The 23,728-nt window shown below is 35.2% G+C and overlaps 1 protein-coding gene across 2 annotated transcripts in view; it reads right to left on the bottom strand.

Moving 5' to 3' along the window:
• Nucleotides 1-1,768: 1,768 nt before the first annotated feature.
• UBE2W (ubiquitin conjugating enzyme E2 W) overlaps nucleotides 1,769-23,728 on the bottom strand; it is a 32,146-nt gene continuing 10,186 nt past the window's right edge. For both annotated transcript variants that reach the window (XM_033064956.2, XM_033064964.2), the window contains exons 2-6: nucleotides 15,993-16,084; nucleotides 12,914-13,016; nucleotides 10,267-10,422; nucleotides 9,046-9,121; nucleotides 1,769-4,873 (exon numbers count right to left, since the gene is read on the bottom strand). In XM_033064956.2, coding sequence (XP_032920847.1) covers nucleotides 4,860-4,873; nucleotides 9,046-9,121; nucleotides 10,267-10,422; nucleotides 12,914-13,016; nucleotides 15,993-16,084 — 441 coding nt within the window. In that variant the 3' untranslated portion in view covers nucleotides 1,769-4,859. The remainder of the gene's footprint in view (nucleotides 4,874-9,045; nucleotides 9,122-10,266; nucleotides 10,423-12,913; nucleotides 13,017-15,992; nucleotides 16,085-23,728) is intronic.

The following is a 23,728-nucleotide window of genomic DNA, read 5'->3' on the forward strand; positions in this document are numbered from 1 at the left end:
GGCACAAAGCACTTCAAAGGGCTTGAAGAAGACAGGTTCCCCAATTACTGAAGGCAGGACAAAAGTTTTAAGTTTCTTATCACGGAGATTTCAAATAACAAAAAGCAGGTCAGGATGAGAGAAGAACTGTGATCAGTGTTACAGGATTTCAGATTGTAACATCCTTCTCTGAGGCCATCATTATGGTTTTTAGTTCTTCACTGGATTCCTATTCAGAAGAGTCTCTTGCAAGCCTCTCCTTCAACAGCAGAGGTCAACAGAAAAATATCACTTCAAAAGACAAAGTTACACTGCACATAGCATATCTGTAAAGTAGAGGGAGTTAAATAAAATCTAACCTATTACCACTGACTCACACATTAAAGATCCTATGAAGCATTATATTAGAGACTATGGACACAGGTTTATAAATCCAATCTCCAGACTTATGTACACTGCACAGTCAATTGATTTTGCATTTAATTTTTGGATTTTAAATACAAAATAATTATGTGAGTGAAACCTATATGGTTTTGTCTACATACTTCAGGACAGATATTACTGTGGCACTACAATGTTACTGAAATACTCTTACTTTGTAATTAAGAATAAATAAAACAAATATCACTTTAAGTGGCTCCAGAGCGAGTTTGCTACATTGAATCAGCTAATCAAAATTCCTTCAACACTATTTTTTAAAGTACATAAAATCTGCAAGAAAAATAAATTGAGAGTGAACAGATTTTCCCACACTGCTATTATCAGTAAAATGAAATAAACCAGAGACTAAGTATTTTCAAATTTGTATTTCTGAATTATATTTTATAATAAAAGGCACTTCATTATATTTCTATTCTTCCAATTTTATAAAGGTACTTTAAAGCCAGGAGGTTTGGAAATTTACTATTAGTCCTAGGCCAGGCCAACAAGAACCTGGCACACAACCCAAATCCAGTCTCTCTTCCCATGCTGCTGTGCAAATGCAGCTGAAGATGGCGTATCACTAAGACAACTTAATTCCCCTTATTCAGTTCAACACCCAACTATTCAGCTACTGCTATGTATTAGAGAAAATCCAAACTGGACTGGATGATACGGATTAAAAGTACCTGGTTTTAAAAGAAAATTCATTCAAACCTGTTCTTTAGAATGATCAGGATTTGTGAGCATGCAAACACAATGTAATCCTCAATTGCTCTACCAGAGGAGGCATAAACTATACTGGCATCCTTCAAATGAAACTCAACACTCTACGGCTGCATTTTTGCAAATCTTTTCATTTAATTGGGGCTTCCCCCCCGCCATCTCTCTTTTTAAAACATCATTAATTACTGAGCTGGAAACTTTAAAGGCATGCTTTAAGGAGACCATAAATACAGTTTACATCTTAGATTTTGTCAGACTTTCAAAAAAAGTAGTAAATAAAAAAATCAAACATTTAGAATAATCTTCACAATACAAAATATATTAATTTTAAAAACTTAGTTTTTTCATAAAAATATACGTTTTAGGTATGCAGTGCTTTGCCTTACAAAGCAGAAGACATCATCTCTGGAAAAAAAAATTGCAAAAATCTGAAAGCAGCTATTGGTACAAGGCATAGATTTGATTAAACAGTCCTGAAAGATGCTGACAAAATAACAGAAATTCTCTTCCCACCACTGCAGACAAACAAGAATCCTACATCAGAAACTTCTCATCAAGTATTATAAGTGCTTGTCAAATGGCAAAAAAAACCGTTATAAAGAACTATATGCTTATCTGTGAGAAATGAAAGCATGACATCCAAGTTTTTGGTTTTTTTTAATTAACTATTTCTTTCAGCTGTTAAAACAGATACCCTCTGGATAATGACAAAACACCTTGCTGTTATGCAAATTCCTCCACTTATATGCATCACAACATTTTAGAATTACTGGCAGCTTTTTCTTAAGAGTGGCTGAATGCAAGGAACTGAGCTCCTGCACTCCACCATGAAAAGGTCCACACGTATTTCCATTCAAGGGTAGAAATCTATTTTGAAACAAAAATTTATTGTGTTATAGTATAAAGACACTAAACACAAAACAAAGTGTTTAACAACATGAATATTGACACAAAATAAAAGCAAGATAGTTTCAAGCCAATTCTGTAACCATTCCATGTGAGAAACTCCAAGTGAAAGAAAGTTACATACAGGGTCACCCTTGGGAAAGGATGGCACCACCTCCATCTAATTCAAGCCCTTTTTCAGGACATCATAGCATTGTCAGAATAGTTGCATTATTTTGAGGGCTTGAGTGGTTTATAAGCTTTGTCTCCACCCTCTCTATATAGGTGGACTTACCCACAGATTTACAAGAGAACCAATGAGGCATTTCTACTGTAAACCAAAAGACCTGAGGTACATTCTCTTCTAATCTACCTTGCATTTTCTCGTTCTAAGTACATTATAGGGGGTGGAGGGTTTATTAAAGAGCAGCATAAATTTGGTTATTTAACTTCACTATAGTCCATATGTTAGCACAGGTCAATAAAATGTGTAATGCTTTGCACTACAACACCCATCTTCAACAAAATACATATTGTATGTCATAAAGCTTTTATGAAACTATGCATTGTACTTTCCCAAGCCACTATATGAAAAGAATTGAATCTGAGATGCACTTAAGCCATTTCTTCAGACATTACCTGGTCACACTAAGGTCTCTTTCCTGTGGACTATGTTGATAGGATCCATTATGTGAACAATTCATAAATGAATTTCTAAATTGCTTCAATTAATACAGACCAGTGAACAAGACTATACAGATTAAGTATCAGATTACTGCTTGTTCATATGAATCGTTTCCAAAAATAATCAGTTTGATGATCTCACAACAATAAAATTTTGCTAAACAAAAAGTCTGTAGCAGAAGTATTTGTTTTGTTTCAAACTATTTTTTTTGGCTCTTAAGAGAAAGTTAATTCTATGTTTCCAAGGCTCATTGTGAAAATATATACACACATCAAATTTATATCCAAAGCTAGATTTTACCATTGAGTTTTAAAGGCCAAGAGATATTTTCAGTATGGTAGGAAAAAAAAAAAAAAGCAGTTCCTGAAGTATATTGTAGCCTCATTTCACTGCCAGTATCTACAGTTCTGATGCTGTACAAAATACTCTGAAGCAAATCCAACTAAACTCTACCCACCCTGAGTTAAGCACCTATACTTTTTTTAAAAGTATTTTAAACAATAGGTAACAGAAGTATGTACAAGGTTATAAAATGTCAGTTATCATACAGTAGATTTAAAAAAAAAAATCAGTCTTTTCAGCCAATTTTCTGCTTTTTACTGTAGTTATGCATTGAGGATTTGGTCTAGGGAGATTTTTTTTTTGCCTTTTTTTGTTTTTACATCAAGCTATTACTTGATTTAGACATTCATGCATTAATTTTTCGATTTTTTTTTGAGTGCAACAATAAGGCAACAGTAAAAAAAACTATAGAAATTTTGCATATGTGTAAAGGTACTTAGTTTATAAAAGTGCTTCCTACAAAGACAACCTAATTGCAGTATCAAAATATTACAGAGTGCTGAGAACAACTATCATTTGAATAAATGTTGCTCCACAGAAAAATGTCTGATTTTAGGCTTTTCCTCCTTTTTTTGGTGAAGAAGAGCCTGGAAAAATTGGCATGGCTACACGGGACAAGCAAGTTAAGAAAATATACTTTAGTCTAAACTTAAATAAGAAGGTCCACACTTTTTTGTGAAAACTTTAAGCCTCTGTCAAAAATGTATTTTTTTTTTCTTTTTATAATACAGGATTAAAAGACAAGATGATGCTTACAAGATAAAGAAATAATTTACATGAAAATATCTTCTGACAAAGCTTTTCAATCAAAATATTGTTTTTTAACATTCAAACATGACATACAACACAAAAGAAACAGTGAATGCAAACAAAAAATGTTATATGGATTGCTTTCGAACACATAAATAAATGAAATATTGGTGTAGGCAGTAGGGCTCATGCTGATGGCTAGCAGGAAATAACAGTGTGCAATCTATTTGGAAAAAGCTCTAAAGTACAAATTACAAGCCCAATTACGGACTGTAGCTAGTTCAGTTATATCACTGCCATCCTCTATCTCCAAAATAAATTCTTGTTTAAATCACTCATACCCTAAATTACTCATACCTTTGCTTCAGAGATATGAATAACTATATACAAAAAGTAGTTTTATTTCACCATAGGGATAACATTGTACCTCTCTGCCAATGTCACTTGAAAAACCACCCATGTCAAAACAATTTGACAGCAGATAAACAATTTTAATAAATACCTAATGATCTTATTACAGTCCTTCAGCTAGGCATGTTAACTCATGCTGCTAGTTTTGTGGTCACAGTGCATAGAATCCAAATATAAAAGAATGGGCTGGATTTAAGGTAATTGTCAATCCCTTGCTTATAATCCAAATATATCCAAAACTTTCGTAAGTTCTGTCATGTGTCAATCTTTTTTGTGGCAGGAGCAAAACCTTTCCCTGGTACAATGTCCATTGCCGGCAATGGATGCACCAAAACCGCCAAGGAGCTCAGTGTTATTGCACAATATATGAAGACCTGGAATTCTTCCAAAAGCTCAAAATAAAAATAATGGAATTATTCTGACATTTCTGGACACCTGCATTAATACTGTATGACTAATAAAAGCATGTCAGTTGCATGGACTGAACCAGCGATCAACATGCGCCCAGAATGCACACTAGTAAAAATGCAGTCAAAGGAAGTAGTCTTCATTGCCTATAGGTCACTTCCAGTCAAAGGTTAAAGTTCAAAGACTGAATGATCAAAGTGCTCATTTTCTCAGTAGGACTATCTTCTGCTACGAGGATCACAAAATGGTGGCATCAACATGTGTCATCTTTAAAATAAAAGAAGAGCATTTATGGAAAACATATAAACATTCTAATTCCAAATTAGCAAGGTGCTATAGGCAGAAACAATTCCTAGCATAGAGAGTAACATGCAGAGGAAATACCCTGATTGAATAATTCTGAATAATTAAACATACAAAATACATATACACCCCCGAAAGACATCAGTATTAGCAAATACTCCATTAAAACGACAGTCATTTCCATGCTTGATATTTAGAAAGCCACTCACCAAGAAAATGAAAAATCAAATATGCTTAACATTTTGCACCCTTGAAAGACCACAGATCTACAACAGTTATCAAATTAAGACACCCTTTTATAAGGAATATATAGAGATAAGACCTGGCAGAGTGGGCTGCTTCTGATGCATTCTCAATCCTTTATACATTTATATGTGTATATGTGTGTGTTTATATGTCTATATATGTGTATATTAATTTATTTATCAAGACTCAACAAAAAACAATAGCTGACAGATTTATGCAAAAATAGGTTACTACTACAATCCTAAAATCTTAAACCTGAAACTGAATTACATACACTAAATTTTAGATAGTGTGACTAGACAGAAAATACTATAAAAATGGATGTTCTATGCCTAGCTTTTCTGCATTATGCTCCAGATGAATGCTCTCCCTTTTAAACATTCTCCTTCACACATCAACCTCCAGTATATTTGCACCTGCTAGCAGTAAATATTAAGTTGTTAACAGAAAGCAAACTTACTGTCTGTTTATTTTTAAAGGAGTTACTTGTAACCACCCACACCTAAAAAATGTAGCCTCATAAACATTCTACATCCTCATATGAAAATATTCTATCAGAGCTATTACTTGTAAAAAAAACTTTTTAATCTTTTTAATAGACTACTGTACATGTAAAAAAATGGACAAGGATGCAAAAGAGAAGGGATATTTAAATGGTGTACTAAAATTTTAGGCCAAATATCTGAGAAAACACTTTCTACTGAAGAAGAAACTGAAACCAAAACCAAACCAACCTCCAAATCCAAAAGCAGCAAGGAAGTGCTGGTTAAAAACAAATACCATTGCCATTCCCATTCCCTTCCTCCCCGTCCCGTCCCTTACTGCTCCCCTCCTGACCCCCCAAAAAATCTACCTCCTGAGAACAAAGGAAGTCAACAGCTTTATGAAACTAATTTCAGTCTGGATGCCCAAGTAAACTGTATCTGGAGGATGCTTCTCTGTCTTTAACACAACATGAGCAACTCTCACATTGAAATTCATCAGGAAAGTCAACGTACAGTTGAAACAGACATTCGGTAGAGCAAAAATATTTTCAGTTATCAAAGATCAGGAGCTTTAAAACAGGGCTTGTGAGGACATAATTTTGTAGCAAACAGAGCTCCATAATTCTGCTTGTGGAATAAGCTGCTGGGGCAGGGATGTAAAAATCTGTTTTTCATTAAGACGAATGCAGACATATATTTACATGTCACAATATGTCTCGAAGTGCCACTTGATCACTCTGTGCCCATCCAGGTTTGCTTTACACCAGCTCCCAACAAGAGACTATTTTGCTCCCAAGTAAAAAAATTCCATGCACATACTGGAAAAAAATGCTTTGCTTCAAATGCATGTATTAATATATGTGACAGAGTTCCTCCTATCTCTTCAAAACACAGAGTTACAATGTCACATTAAAGCTAAACCAGTCCAATGGGCAGCTGACAGCAGAAGTGGCAGAACCACTCTGCATCTCCCTCCACAGGTTGTTGTATTAGCACTGGCACTTAATTTCTCACAGCAGCTACCACTGCAGAGTTGATTTTCTTTCCTGGGTGGCATTGTTTTTTCTTCCCTCACTTATACAGCCAAATGTGGTTCAACCACAAGATCAGATATATGAAACTTCAGTTCAAGCATGAGCAGAAAATAAACATGGCAGAAAAATCTCTTCACACTTCCCATTTTACTGTAACATACCATTTCTTTAAACCTGTTTGGAAAATGCTGACAATTTAAAAGATCATGCCTTGGCAGTCTCGTTGTATGTCCACATAGGAGAAACAAAATTAACTGAGAAAAGAAGCAAATGGCACACACACAAAACTAGAAGTGAAAACACTCTTACAATTTATGAATTTTCTGTCCAGTGGACATCAGGAACATTTCATTTTTTCCTGTAAGAATTTAATGTGGTGGGGATCCAAAAATTTTTAATCAAAACAGTATGAGTTATTTAAATAAACTAACTTACTTTCCCTTGCCTCAGGTTGGTTTTTAGGTTGCTCTGAATTTGAGAAGGGGTAAGGTTTTCTGACTTCTAGAAAAAAGCACTGCATAGTTATTTCATAGTAACTAAAATAGCCATTCAGTGAACTGTAAGCCATGGTTTTGAGCCACAATAATACAGCAACCTTCAGAATAAGCAACTCAGATTTCTTTTCATACTAAGTTTCTGTTTTGTTTAACACAAATTGAATTTCATTATTCCGAAATAAAAGTAATATCTGCAGACTGTTCTCCTTTTACAGATTCCTATTCTAAATCAAAATGAGACTAGTACAAATTAAAAGGAGACATAGCATATTTTAATCACAAGATAAAGCCAATAACCTGAACTTTACCTGTTTCTCTTTAAATATAATTAGCAAGTGAGAATAGAAAGTTAACAAAAACTCTCCAAAAAATGCCATTTAAGACAAACCAAAACTAGAAATGGAGACATACCAAACACATTACAAGAACATGAAAACAGAGAGAGAAAAGAGACTGCTGAATAATCTGGTGAGGATGAAACTCCTTGGGTGCAATATGATTATTATTCTTGGAGTCAGCTTTAAAAACAACCACATGATGGTCCCAAATTTCTTAGATATTCCTTAATCTCAAGACATACAGCACTTCTCTTACTGTACCTGAAGCTACCTTGTTTTGGAGTTACTCTATTATGGGAGACAGAGTTTCATTCTGTTACATTACCATATGCCAAGATCCCATGGGTCTCAGCAAGTATTATGAAACTATCAAGTTTTTCTTGTTAGGCCATCCATGGGCTTTTAAGAATCTTAAGAATTTTAAGGGTGAAGACTTTGGAATTTGCCTCTTCAGTCATGAACTCTCACTGCCTCAAAACACTTGCTCTAGTTTCACTTGAAGGACAGAATATATCCTGGAGTGGGGAAGTCATGAAAAACAGAAGGTGTGTTACGGTGGAACCTTCAGCGAAAGGCAGTGATCAAGTGTTCTGCATTACACTAGCATAGAGTATTTATTACCTGCTTTGATACATCTCTCCCCAAAGCACTTGTGCTTCTAATAACTACTGTTTGTACAGAATTTTCCCAGGGAAAGCAAGGAAAGCATTGCTAGCAAGAGAGGAGAGAAACAAAGCATGGCCCATCTCTACCCCCTTCTTCACTCTTTCCTCACCAATGGAGTGGATAAGACAAGCACATACAGCCAACTGCAGCTCTGGGTGGAGGATGACAAATGCTGAGGCAGAAGAAAGAAACCACACAGTATAAAGCAAGACATAGAACACAGGGAAAGAAAAGAAAAAAGCATAAAAGCAAGAGCAAAGCAAACCCCAGACCAAAATGAAGTAAAGAAAAAAAACCCAACACAACACTAGCACTGCAGACACCAGCAGTTTTAGTATGTATTTTTTTCTTCTTTATCGTGTACATGGAGAATCTTAGTCCTATATTAATGAGTATTAGTTTTTAGGAGCCTTTAGTCAACTGTCCCATAATGGAAATTCTGATTAAGATTGGAAATCTATCAAAACACATAGCTGTTTACAAATACATAAGTATCTTTTCAACAACACAAAAGTTTTTAAAGTGCTAATAACAATAACAAAAAAAAGGTTTAGAGCAACACCTAGTTTCATAATGGACTTTCTCCAATCCCAAACTTTAAACTTGTCATGGATCGATACACTTTACAAGAACTTTGAATGAAAGTCAATCCTAGAATTGAAAACATGTTTAAATTTCCACCATAAATTATTCAAATGTGATATAGAAAAAAAATCACAGCAGAGTATCTCAGAAACAGAATTTAAATAACTTTTTGAATTGAAAAAAAATAGCTCAATGCTTTGAACACATTTATCCTACTTTCCTACAATTTAATTGCCTTCAGCTTGAAAAGAAGTTAAAAATTTCTGGTCCTAGTTAGATACTTACCATGATACCACCATTTTGTTTTCTTTGGATTCTTGTTACATGTTCTTACATAAAATGAGTTATCTGGAGGTCGCCTCTGCAACAGAAGAAAAGACCTACAAATAATCAAACAATCCTCATATTGTAATACATGAGCTATTTAATAAGCTTATGAAAGATTACCATGTGAATGCAGCAAAGATGAGGTAACAGGCAGGACTAGACCTTTTTAGTCAAGAAAAATCTCTTAAAGATGCAGGTAACAAATTCTTACTTGAGATACTTCAAGAAAATAAAATAGTAAAAATTATCAAACAGTTTGATGATAAATAGGGGGAGGAAAAGAAAAGAAAAAAAGAAAAAAGAACAACAAATAAACAAAAGAAACTAACTCACAAGAAACAGCTGTTGTTCAAAAAACCCGCCAAAATTAAACTCCTTTGCAGTTTGGAATCTAATTCTGATGCATTACATCCAATTCCCATTCAAAGGCTCAGCTTAGAGTGGGTGAAAAACCAAATTTTAGTATCTATATCTAATAATTATTACATATTGTTCAGTTTTCCTCCTAAGTGCCATAATTTACAAACCTCATAGGATAGAATACAACACAAAGCCATTTTGGGGTGGTTTTTTGACTACATATATGACTAGGACTGACTGGGATGCAAAAAAAAAAAGCATGTTTGGATAGCACATATGGACAAGCTCAGACTACATCTAACTTCCACAGATAGCCCTCTGCAAAAGAAATGGTCAAAAGTGAAAGGGCAATCTCTTTACAAAAAGGTCTAAGGTATTAGTGCCACAAAAGCAGCTTAGCACCATTTACTTCCCTGAAATGAAAATTATCAAGTTCACCGAGATAGTGCAGATGCAAAGTTAGAAACATCTGCACTAAAGACATTTCACTAGTCATTCCACACTGCCTTTAGAGGAAGGATAATTTCACAAAGAATTGTTCAATCATGCTTTAGGACTCCACAGTTAGTACAACTGTAAGGGTTCCATCCACTGCTCTTTTCCAGCAATGATTATAAGCAGGTTACCATGAAAACAGTGGCAAAGTACTTACTGCAATGTTTATTTTGCAGTTCTAGCTTAGTATTTTCTCAGTAGTATAAATGCAGATACAGTAGTTTTGCCTATTTTAGAATTTGAGAAATGCAAATTTGACTTTGTAAAGTAGGAAATTTCTAACTTTCGCTTATTGTAGTTCAACAGTGCTAAAAAAGCCCATACCTTTTCTTTGCAGCTGGAAAGCATGCTAATAATGCTAAGACAAACAGATTGCACTGAGAGGGCTGGAGACCAGTCTTCCGTTAGAATGGATAAACAGATATGACCATTGCTATAAACATGAGGATGAACAGGGATATTATCTCCAGTAAACATGACCTAAAAAAAAAAAAAGAACAAAAATAACTAATTTATAGCCCCCGTTTTAAATAAAACTGGATTGGTTTGGGCAAAGCAATATAATCTTATTTAAGAAGCAGGTCTGCCATTTTCACTCACACTAAATAACACACTTCACCACGTTGGGTTAATTCCATTTTGGAATCCATTAAGCGAAATGTAAAATAATCAATGGAAACCTAAATAGGTAGTGAAGATGGAATTAAATGGTTAAATATTGGGGATTTTCTACTAATATTTATTTAGCATAGAAAAACGCAAAGATAACAATGTAAAGACAGTGCAAAATCTTGCAGCCTCAGTCTCCCATGTCCTAAGGAATACAGCTGTCTAGCCAAAACACTGGATTTTAATGATTTTTATAAGCCGCAATGTTATACACCAAGAAGCACAACAAGATTCACAAATGAATATTTCTGAATAACAGAAATAAAGTTCTGGACAACTCATTCAGGTTTCAGCACGAAAAATAAAATTAAAATTCATCAATCTTATTAATATATAAATAAAGGACTTGTATATATATATAAATAAAGGACTTGTGAAACCCAAGTATGTTACCAAAAAGGAAATATTTTTAAAACATTAATTCAAATAGAAAAAATTTTATTTGACATAGAGAATACGGAAGAAAAGCATTTAGAACCTGAACTCCTCTCTATTAAAAGATACTATCACAGTAAAAAAAAGACTAGAAAAGCAATTTTGACAACTACTGCTCTTACATCTAGTTTTTGTCAAACACATTATTGGCTCAGGAACAATGGAAAGAGAGTAAAAGTGAAATCTTCATATCAGTATTTATTCCTGAACTCCTTTCCCAACTCCTTTTATGCAATAGAACATAAATCTCTATCACTCATTATAGTTATAATACCCAGAACTTTCTTAAGTGTTTCTTAAGCTATATAGGTATGCATAAAAATATGTAGGCATGTACACAACACACCCACCTCCTCACAGACAACAAGAAGCAACACCATCATACAGGAAACTGAAATTAGAGAGCTCAATATATCTGCAAAATGGCAGACAGGTTTCTAAGGCGTAAGAGAAACTGGATGCACAAAGATCTTTCACAGGTCTTTAAACTGGTATTTCTTAAGCATTAAAGGGTTTACCTTCATAATCCTGCAATGTATTTCACTTGTAACTAATAACCTATTTCCACATGACAACCTGTACTAGGTAGACTAGTTAAGTAAAAGCATGCACTCTATGACAGAGCACATACATTTAAAGGCAGAAAAATCCAAGTGATTAAAGCCGCACAAGTGAAAACTGTCAATTCACACTAACTAGATTTGCAGGAGAGGTAATTTTGACTATGAAGTTTGTAGTGCAGAATGACCCTACTGCATAGCAATGTTTGAAAAACTGAAATTCTAGCCACCTAAAACAATCCAGTACCTAGTACTTAAATTTTTAATTGCTTTCTGTGATAAAATTAGTGTAGATGTATGGATCTAATTTGCTACTTAACAGTAAATTGCACAGAGCCACACACAGGTTGGGTAATAAAGACAAACAACCTGGAACCAAATTAAACTGGCTACTCTCTTGTGGATCACCTACAAGTAGTACCTTGCAAACCTGGTGAGGTGCAGAAATACAGGCGACCAGTTTGTTCTGTAGAAGACTGAAAGTCAGCATCCTAGTGTTTGTCATGGTCCCAAAAATATGTTCGTTTTTTATGGCTTAAAGTGCCTCTCACAGCTCCATGTTTCAGTTTTAACAACGAGAGAAGTTGCAGAGATCATTTCAAGAACTCTGAGCTGAGACAGGACAAGAACCAGGGTAGTCTTGTTTCTCTCCTTCCTTTTTCAGAAAAGTAGGGGTGACAGCTGACCACTACTCTTATCAGCCATATTTTGAAAGGTTTCCCTCAGGTAATGGAGGAATGGATGTACACAGCACATTCTGCAGTCTGTAAGTTCTGCTGTCCCTTCAGTTCTCTAGGTTGTCTTGAAAGCAACACAGTATCACATACCTCAGTTATAACACTACTTGCAGATCTCTCAAGCAGGTCATGTATCTATGAGAAACCCTATCAGAAGCACAGTATTTCTTCAGCTCTATTAACAATGGTAGTAGAGAAGATGCAAGAGACTTAAAATCAAGCAGAAAAAAGTATGTTGAAAGTAAGAAGGGATGAAGCAGCAGTTTATGGTTTACTTGGCTCCTGCATCACAGTAAAGCAGATCTTCCTACTTTACCCTGCATTTCATGACACGAATATCAACATCAAAGAAGCCTCCAGTTTAGACCGCTTTCATCTGCCCAAGCAGACATCAGAGCCCTATACTTCACTGCAGAATCATTTGTAAAGAAAAGGTATCTGAACTATGTGTTTAATACAAATGAAAGTAAGTGAAGCTGACATTAGGTTATGTGGATAACACAATACTCAACACACGTCACACAGCTGTAACCTGAAGGTAGCATAAGAGAGAAAGAAGGCAGCAGTTACCTGAGGCGAATCAAAAGGATACCGACTACTAAACTTAAATAAAAGTTGAAATTTTTCCCCTTCATAGAGTGTTCCTGGAGCACCTTCCATGTCTACAATCCACCTAAGGAATAGGGAAAAAAGCAGTTAGCATTGTAGACTGACAAATTAATACTTGTACTCTTGGAGCACTGGACTAATCAAATCAAATATCAATCACAGTCAGATCATCTAAGTTCTCTTCTAACACTGTAACAATCACAAAGGTGAGCAATACATCAAGCCTGTACTTGAAAGAAACAAGCTTGGTGTTTTGCATACAGACACTGACACAACGATGCAAATTATAAATGTAATTATGACTTGGACTATACACATACCCATCAGCTCCCAAGAAATGGCTGTTTAATATGAGACAACAAAGCTGAAAAAAAAAACTGCTTGAAAACTTAAAAGGTTGGGAAGGAAACAAACTAGTACACATTCTCTGTTATATTACTTTCCTGTCATTGAAAACATCAATACAGTTTATTAAAATAAAATCTGTAACCAAGGGGAAAGGGCAAAGCTCATATTGTACTTACATCTATGAAAAACAGAAATTAAATTGTATCTTGCAGGTAATGGAACCCAAATTGGAAATGTTAATAGTGTAAAAATTAAAAGGTCCCAGCAAATTGAAAAAAAACCAAAAAAATTATAATTTGAATCTGTAACAAAGATAACACCTCAACATATCAGTACTCTTTTTACTCTGCTTCTGCTCCTTCCACCATAATAACATTAAAGTAACTGACAGGTGGAGTTGCTGGGGAAGAGGGTGGTGGTGTTGCATGTGGGGGTTTTGTTGTTGGGTTGGCACTGTGCTTTTTTTAATATAGCTAAAACCAGATGCTTTGCATATTGTTCAACACATGCAGCAACATTCTGCTATCTAACTTGTATGATTTTAGAGCTCTACTGTCGACCACTTAATACCATCCTTTGCAGCATCACTTTCCCATTTTTGGTTCTTTACCTTCAATTGAGCTTTACAGATCTAAGCAACACGATAAGGTAACGAGACTACAAAAATACTCAGATAGGGATTACATAAACTCAGGGAAGGTAGCTGAGATTTTGCAGAACAGCAGTGTACTTGGAAAAGTCAACATCTCCAGCTGGCAGATCTGATGAGCCTATTCTCAACCTCTCCATCCTCCTGTAACATATACTCTCCCTCTGTATTTAAGCCATGTACATTTTTTATTTTCCCTTCTATCATTCTTTGGGAGGTTTTTGCTGGCTGTATTGTTGTTGTTGTGTTTTGGGTTTTGGCTTTTTTCAAGAAAAACTTCATATTTAATAAACTGTTAGCCCTTCAAGAGCAATGTTTCTTCAACAGTTGCACAGTGATAGCTGCACAGCAAAGGCTGATGAAGTACATTTAATATTTTAACTTTGTGAAGATGCCTTTGATGTAATCTATCTGCACTCCAGACCATATATCTCTTCTTACACCTTCTGCTTTTACATTTATACACACAGTGCAGCAATACTCTTTAGATTTATTGGACCTTGTGATCCAGAACTTCTACTTTCAAGTTTCTAAAATAATTTACTTCACTAAGTAGAAGATAACTTTGCCTGGATATTGTTCCTTTTATGGTCAAGGAATCAGTAGAACCCACATTTCCTTCGTGCTTTACAGTTTAGTCTTCTCAAATTTCTAATCCTTGTATATTTAAAATAAAAGATTGCTCAATGTTCTAAATGACCCAGTTACATCATGGGATCCAATTATTTTATTCAACGTCCTTAAAAGCCAAGTAAATATTGCTACACGAATTTTTAATGCAGCCAATTCAAACTGCAACTTGATTAATGAACTCAAAACATGCTACCTGATACCAAAAATCCTCAAAGAAGAAAAAAAAAATCATTTTACTTGTGACAAGAAGCTTCTAAAACAGCGACAGTTTCAAAATCTAGCCTGACAGTAAACAGGAAGTTTTTATGTGCAAGGTATTGAAAGGTATAAAAGTTGTACAGAGCAGAAATTATAATGAAGTCGCATTCTGGAAGCAGATTTCCATCTGCTCAAACTTAGGTTTAATAGTTTTTTGTTGAAATAAGTGAATACCACTTGCAATATTAGACTGACTCATTTTTGCAGAAAACTAAAATCTGCTAGTTCAATTTTAGTCCTATCCCTCTGAACGAAGTATCACAAAGGGCACTGAAAGGGCATTTAAAAAGCAGTGAATGTTTAACTCAGCACATATGAGTCTCAGAAAAGCCTCATGTAACGTGGTTTGAGTGCCACCACTCAAAATGCAGATGTGAAAACATCAGAATTCAGCTCCATGTTTAAGCTGCTCCATCAATCAAAAACATAGCCCAGAACATATAATCTGAGATCATACTCTTATCAATGCTTAAATGTGTTCAATTTTTAGCATTTCTCTAAAATAAAACTAAGAAAGTTATGAGAAAAAAAATGTCAACACAGTCTGAATATTTTAAATTTCTGTGAATTAAAAAATAGATTAATATGAAGAACAACCCCTGTCCATTTCAACGGACACAGAATATTTTACCATGTTTCTCTTCCCCTTTCATGAATCACCAATAAAGCCAAGACAGGGAAAAAAGTGCAAACAAGTGTACCTTGACAGTTTTGGTTTTTAAGAAGTTTTCTCCACTTGCCTTAGAGAAAGAAGGTAATGAAAATTAACAGCTATAATATATATTCTATTCAAATATCACAGAACTCTAAAACAATTACTCCATTATTTCAATAAATCTAGAAGAGTTTTGGAGGTTAATAGCTATGAAAGATAATTAAATTATTTTATTATAAAAAACAGAGAAGCTTTTACTGACAGTTTGTTAGACAGTAAAATGCTTAATAAAAATTTAGTAAATTGCACTACCCTGCTCCTGAAAGTGTCCAACACATTACTGCAATATGATAATTAAGGAGAACAATGTTTCATTGCCTAGACTAAATGCAAAATTCACAGTGTTACTTGGAGTAAGTGGTGGAAGTATGAAGAGAACTTTTCATTACTTAGTCTTTTCAGCGTGATAGCAGAAATAAAACAGCATATATACTTACTGTGTAATTGAATTTTGTACACTCTTTTCATCTAGAGTCATTCCCGGAGGTGGATCATTTTGAAATGCCAATAGTTCTTTTTGTAATCGTTTCTATAAAGAAATTGTATAGAATATTTGAAATACTAAATAAAGTTCAACAATAAACATGCACACTTAGGTACATTTCATCAATTTTTGAAAGGTAAAAAGAGTTTTACCTGACAATTTAAAAACAAAGTGAAACTGAAAGGTGAGAAAAAAGAAGGATGACTGCTCCTAGAAATTTAACTGAAAAGACACAGGCAAAATAAGTTACAAGCTTTAAACTTACTTTCTGAGTAAAACGCAAAGGCTTACTTACATTTGCAACAGTGCAAAGGGAAGAGCTGTTGTGTTACAAACCACATGGAGGTACACATTTGTTGTATTACAAAAACATCTGTAAGAGTTCGACCACTAGCAGCGAACATTTCACATTTACAAACATCATTAGATTTATAATTAAATCTACAAGACTTTAACATCACAACTTCCTCCTCTAAGTAATCTAAGACACTTCCATTTGGCATTTGTGCAAGCCTTTGCCTTGATCTAAGTCATCCCAGAGGACAGAACAGAAAACTAAAACAAGACTATTTGGATTGCACAAAGCAAACTAAAAACTTTACACTAACTGCATCTTAGAACCTACAGAGTCATAGCACTTATTAAAGTATTATGGCAGTAGCTCAGGTAATTCTTGCCTATTCTGACAGAGATAAACTGGCCACTGCAACCAGCTGTTTCTATAACAACTACCAGAACAGTTTCTTACCATCTACTGAACAAGGGAAATGCAAACTCTGAAGTGCTGTCATTGGCACTGCTCTCACAGTCAATTTTCCTCCATATAAACAGTTACACAATATGTTTTGTCATTTCCAAACAATCTAGATGACAAAAAGTTCAAGGCTTTCTCACTTCTGTCCTTTTTCCTGCCAACAATTTTAAGGTTACCATCTACAAGTTCACTTCAACTACACTACTAGTCAAAGTGATCTTATACGCCAAAGGAATAAAAATATATGGTTTGGAGATTTAGTACCTCAATATCCAATTTTTTAAAACACAGGTTTATCACACACTTGTAGTTGTTTTCCAGTGTTTAGTAAAACTTTTAAAAATTCCCAGGGGAAAATAGTGTATTGATTTGTCAACATAGAAATGACTCAGTATCCCACCAAACATATTTGAAATCAGACTACAATAAATTCAACCACACAACTCATAAAGAAAAGGCCCTTATACATTCACAATTTACATTCTGAAAATACTGAAATAACTTTCTATCTCTATCAAGCAGCCCTGAAAACTTTCTTGGGTTTCTTTATTGAAAGTTCCTACCTGTCACTGAGATATAATATAAACAAACTGAAAACCCAATGCTTGCATTTTCATAAGCTGTATACATTGCTCACACATTGAAAAACAGGTTAAACCTCTTCCTTTCTGCCCAGATTAAAAAAACACTAACAGTGTTTCCAACACTACTATTATGAATTAAAATGCAAAGGAGCAAAGTTACAAAACCATTTTATAAATCCTTAATTGGAATGGCAGAGATGTTTTGAAATCAATTCTTTTTCTGGCAGTTCCTCAGATCACCATCAAATAAACCTCAAAAGCAGTCAACTTGTGTACACTTTGTGAGGTAGAGAAAGATTTTAGAAGTTCAGAAATGAGAGCCTTTTATGACAATGGAAATTCAAATTCCCCTAAAGAGGAGATTTGGAAACACTGGTTGCAAAATAGCAAAGAACATAGGTATATAAGAAGAGCAAATAATTCAGTAGATCTATTTACTTAATGTAGACCAACTATACAACTTTGTCTTTATAAAAAGGAGCCTAAAACACACCTTAGAATTTAATTAAAAACAGAAACATTAAGCTATCAGTGTCTGACAGTAACTTAAAGGGAGAAAATTTTGTCTGTTCTGTATCCTAAAAAGTTTAAATTACCAACACTTAACATAATATGATCTAATTTCAAGTTTGCACCTTTGGCCCTTTCTCCAGCAATTATCTTTTCAGTCTAACACAGACTCAGTCATGCTTTTATCCATCTCACCAGTGCAAAAATATCCTCTGTTTCACTGGTTTTTGATTCTCACATGCTATGTTTATCGTCCTTTCTAAACACAAAAGCCAGCAGCAAAAAGAAAAATATAATTAAAATGTATACTTGAACTTGCACCACTGAAGTACTCTGTTCCTCTGATCCTAAAATATTTGCTGACACTGGCTGGAGGGCCTGTCCATTCAGCACTAATACTACATACAGACAATATACTAATGCTCATCGTTTGCAATTCAAATCAAAAGCCATAAAACATATCTCAGAGAAACAGCAGGAAATATTTTTTATACTTTGGGCCAAATGTGTCATATCAAGTCATACTTTTAAAGAAATTACGGTTTCCCAGTTAGCCAATTCAAGTAAGGAAAGTCAAAGAAGGTATAACCCCTCCTGCCCATAAAAAATCCTGGACAAGTGGAAAAAACTGATGAGCAGAAGGCTACAGTACTCAACAACTGGGCTGGGGGAATTTTTGCCTCAGTCTTCAATGGCAACCACTATTTCCACACCACTCAAGTGGATGGTCAGCAGGAGAGAACAAAGTCCCTCCCCTTTTAAGTAAAGGTCAGGTTCATGACCACTTGAGGAACCTGAATATAAACAAATCTCTGGGACCCAACGAGCAGCACTCCAGACTCCTGAGCAGAACTAGTGGATTTAGTTGCCAAGCCACTTTGCATATTTGAAAAGCCATGGCAGTCAGGTAAAGTCCCAGTTGACCGGAAAATGGTAAAAAGAATGATACTGAGACCTGTCAGCCTCACTCTGTGCCTGGGAAGTTCATGGGACACATCCTCCAAGCAGCTGTCCTATGACACATGCAGGCCAGAGAAGTGATTCAGGACAGCCAAGTCCTGTCTGACCAACCCAATGACCTTCTACAACAGAGTGACTGCATCAGTGGACAACAGATGTCATGTATCTGGACTTCTGGCAAGTCTTTGGCATGGTCCCATACAACATCCTTCTCTCTGCATTGGAGAGAGATTGATTTGATGGGTGGACTGTTCAGTGGATAAGGAATTGGCTGGACAGTCACACCCAGGAGGGTTGGAATGAAATAATCTTTTCAACCCCTTCAAATCCAAACCATTCTATAATCAGTTCCATCTGACCTCTATTAGCAGCTCACAGTGGAAATATCAATAAAAGCAAAAAAAAATCCATGCCATTCCCATATAAAGCTGAAAAGAGGATGTTCAGTAGAAAATGAATGTGTTATCAACTAAGTTACAAAAACTCAACAACCCAGAGAAGCAAGACTAACCCTGTCAGTGTAATAATGAAAACATTTTACAGCAAATAAATTTATCACATTGAAATAAGGGAATCCACAAAAAATTCTGATTATGATTATCTATTAAGCATAGTCCAGTGCAATTCTGGTTAATGACAAACTTCTAGACACAGTTCCTAACTGGATAGGGAAGGAAGGGATTTAGAGGTGAAGAAACATACACCTCTTTTGGATTTTTTTCTTGATTCAGAGCAATATCCCAAACAAACCCAAGTTTCAGCAAAAGGCATTATTTCCCTCTGCCTTACAGTAACCTTTCTAACCCTATGTCCACCTACACAACCTGTATTCCAGTATCTCCATTATACTATACCTTGATGGATTTTATGTATCATAGCATGGCTCCCTCCCAAATAAAGAGGCACTCACCCTAGAATTATTTAGGCCAGAAGAGCAATAACTGCTATTAGAAATTACATAGAACTTCTTAATTTTTCTTATCTCCAGCTATACTGACTATTTGGATAATCTGCTTTGATATTAAGGATCAAAAGAAGTATCTTGTAATAAATTCCTAGATTTCTCCAGTCCTCAATGACAGGAATTCTGAAAGTGTTAAACAGTTCAAGGGGAAAAAATGCTTTTAAAGACTTCATAAGTGTTAATCTCATCACTAGAGATAAAAGTAAGGCAGTTTATATATACAGATAATTACTTCTATTGGACCAACAGACACACATTTAAGATGTAATTTAAACCCATTATTGTTGTTTGGTTTTTTTCCCCAGCTGGAATAATAAAATACACTCCACATTTTGAAATGCTCTACTAGTCCATTAACCACACCATACAAGTTAATCATTCCTAATCTGATGAACATATCTGGGCATCTTTAACAGGCTTTCACCACACATTTTTCAAAATTCTGGGTTTTTCTTAATCAAACATCAAGTCAATTATTTCTGTACAGAATAACAAAGAGCTGCCTATAGACTTTTTCCAGAACATGAGAGTACAGCGACTGGAACAAAACTGTAGAGAGCACAAAGGGCCTACTAACCAGAATTGATTCAAACAGTGAAAAAAATGTTTTAAGAGAGAGACTAAGTAATATTTAGAAACTAATCTTTAACTCAACTTGTCTGGTTAACACATTCCAGTGTTTCATTACCCATGGTATAAAAATGTTTCTTTTGTATCTTACCAAAATACCTCACATTCCAGTATGTATCTATTGCCCTTTCTCTTCCCATTGAGGCTCTGCTTCCCCCTCGCATCCTCCTCTTTTGTTGTAGGCATCAACAAGATCTCTCTCACAGCTGAAGAAACCCAGTCTCCTTAGAGGTTATGCAGTTCAGCCCAGCCATCCTGCCTGCCATCTGCTGGACTCACCCCAGTACCCCAATACCTGTCCTGTACTGCAGTTCCCTGAACACAGCACTCCAGAAGTGGCTTCAAGTACTGGAGAGAGGAGAACAATCACTTTCCTCAAGCTGCTGGCTCCATGCTTGCACAGCCTGCCTTACGTGTAGCTAGAGATATTCAGAAAACTTGTAGATATTTTCCACACATATAATGAAGAACTATTTTTTTCTTCCTCTCTGTCTTACAATAATTTATCTCTTGTTGTGTCTCATTAATATGGAAACTGGATTATCAGGAGACTGATCTAGTTTTTAAAAAAAGCTCTTAAGTGAAGCTCTTAAAGACTAGATTCATACAGTTTAATTAGAAAAGCGAGTTCCTCGTTACTGTACTAATTCAGAAAATATATGAAGTTTAAATTCAAAAACTTGACATTTATTTCTCTTCAGTGTTGAATAGTATTCACTGACCAAGAAAGTTACAAAGGACAACAAAATAATTTTCTTACAGCAACACAGTCTAAACACACACTCTGTTTCAGGACTCGAATGTACTTTAAAAAAATGTGGCTCTGGTATATCAAACCCATACACAATAGCTTCAGAAGGCACATTGCAACTGCAAGTTCCTCAAATTACGCATTTGAAAAGGAAAGTTTCAACAGTGGGAAAGCCTTTCTTAAAATTGACAGCCATGAGTGTAGAATAACTGCTTTTGTTTTCACAAACATCCTAGAAAATTAGCAGCAATACACATAAGAGGACAAATTGTAACAGATTAACACTTTTCAGACAATTTTAACTCTCATTTGTAGAATCTTATAAACTCCGGACTTAAGCATACCTAAACACTTTCAAGCCAATGCAGACTGCCCTCAAAACAACCTTTGGCAGATTCACTCTGTTAAACAGAACCAAACATCCCCTCTCAATCAGACAACCAGTCTAAACAACCAACTACAACTTTGATAACTTGTAAAGTGACCTTTATGATTTCAGAAAAAGTAAGAGCCCACATGATTGATAACATATTTTTCTTGTGTGCTTATTCAAATGTCACATCAACACACGTGGAAAATTTTTGCTCAGCCAAAATACAGCTACTGCTCCTCTTTCTCAATAGCTACAGCCCAATACAAGGAGAAAACCGTGTTAATTCAATGTGATTTGGTCCAGTGATTTCCAGAAGTCAAAATTTCACATGATAATAGAAAAACAAAAATAGTATTTATCAGCTGGAAACTCACTCAAAAGAATTGTCAAAAATCTCAGATTCAGTTGATCAAACACTTTCAAAAAGCAAACCAACTCACATAGCTAAATTTTAGTGACTGACATAATATCCAGTGTACTGAATCTGCCCTTTTTGCTTGGCATGCTTTGTCATCAATCCAAGTATTTGTCACCCATTCTTTGCTTTGCCCTCCTCTTGTTTTCAGGTTCATCCCTCTCCTCATCTTTCTAATGAGTTATAAGAACATCTTTTAATGTTTTTCAAATACACCCATTTAAAACAATGAACTGAGTCGGTTTCACTCCTATATGCTTCTCTTTTTAACAGGAATTACTCAGTTTCACTTTTCTATTCTGTATAAAACCTCCTCAATCTTCATGTCACTGAATAGGCCCTCATGTTGCCATATTGACTTTTACTATTATTCCTATTTTTTTCCATATTGAGACACCTTGATACCATACATTAGTATTTTTTCCTAAAAATCTGTAGCCCTTCAACACTCCAGCTATATTAAGATGTGCATAACTAAAGTCAATACTACAACTGCTTTTGGCTTTTTACTTACCATGAATCGGGAATATCACTTTTTAATCACACACTCAAATTGCTTTCAGCCTCTCAACCAGCTCCTTCAAGTCAAAACACAAGTTAGTGCAGCTATTCATGCCTAAAATAACGCCCAAACAGATCTTTTCCATACATTGATATACTCTTGGGAGCTATGCTTGCTTTACTGCTCTTCTCACACTACAAGACACTCTCCTCAATGTTTCTGCTAATCCATCATAAGATTTCATATAGAAGCACCTTTCCCACTTGTCCACTTTCTATTGCAGGGGACTGGAAGAAAGCAGGCTGCAGACTTATAGGGGAATACATGAAGGACACATAGGCAATCTAACTTTGATATTTTCCTTATTTTTGAGAGAGAATCTTACGCTTAAATTCTTGTAATACAACTTTAAATTAAACCAGAACCAAAATGTATCAAATTGATAAAAACATTCACAATCTAGAGGCAAACAGAACAGCTAAGTAAGAATATCAGAAACTCAAGACTGGCTAACAGCAGTCCTTCAACTAAAGGAATAATCACCTGCAAAAGGGAGAGGAGTTATGTAAAAAGTAGTTTACAGAAATATTTTCAAAATACTTGAAGTATTTTGAAGTGGAAGTCTTTGAAACCAAGATTACTTATTCACCCATCTCTACAGGAGAGGATGAATCAGGGATGAAATCAAAGAACACAGCTTAACACTGATCCAAGCACCACTTCCAAAAGAACTTTATTCAAGTACTTGAGACATGATTGACATAGCAATGGTTTGTACCCTCTTGCTAATTCTGTCAAACAGGATTTGTGCAACTCCTTCAGTTATCCTCCACAGATTTTCTAAGGTATCAAACTCATTAAATTGCTTAAAGTGTATGGAAAAAAAGAACAGAAAATTAACTGGTGTCAGTGGAGTAAAATTCCTGACCACTCTCCAGAGAGCTCACCACCACCTCTACCATTTCTATCCTGACAGACAGCAGGTCTGTCATGGTTCGAGCCAAATGTATGCCTGAAGCCAACAGCTTCTAGCAAAAATACACATTCCTCTTTCTCCAAACTGGCACACATCTTACTTGGTCACCTCTGGAACTGGGGAGGTAATATCTCAAATGCCACAGTTGAATTCTCACTTTAGTTGATTCTGGGTGAATCACATATAAAATCAGGCAGGGCAAAAGCATGTAAAAGGATGCAACATGTGAAAAAAGGTGGAGGAACAGAAATATAGGACAGGAAGACACTC

Source organism: Catharus ustulatus, chromosome 1 (assembly GCF_009819885.2).
Source record: "Catharus ustulatus isolate bCatUst1 chromosome 1, bCatUst1.pri.v2, whole genome shotgun sequence".
In the NCBI taxonomy this organism is placed as follows: Eukaryota; Metazoa; Chordata; class Aves; order Passeriformes; family Turdidae; genus Catharus; species Catharus ustulatus.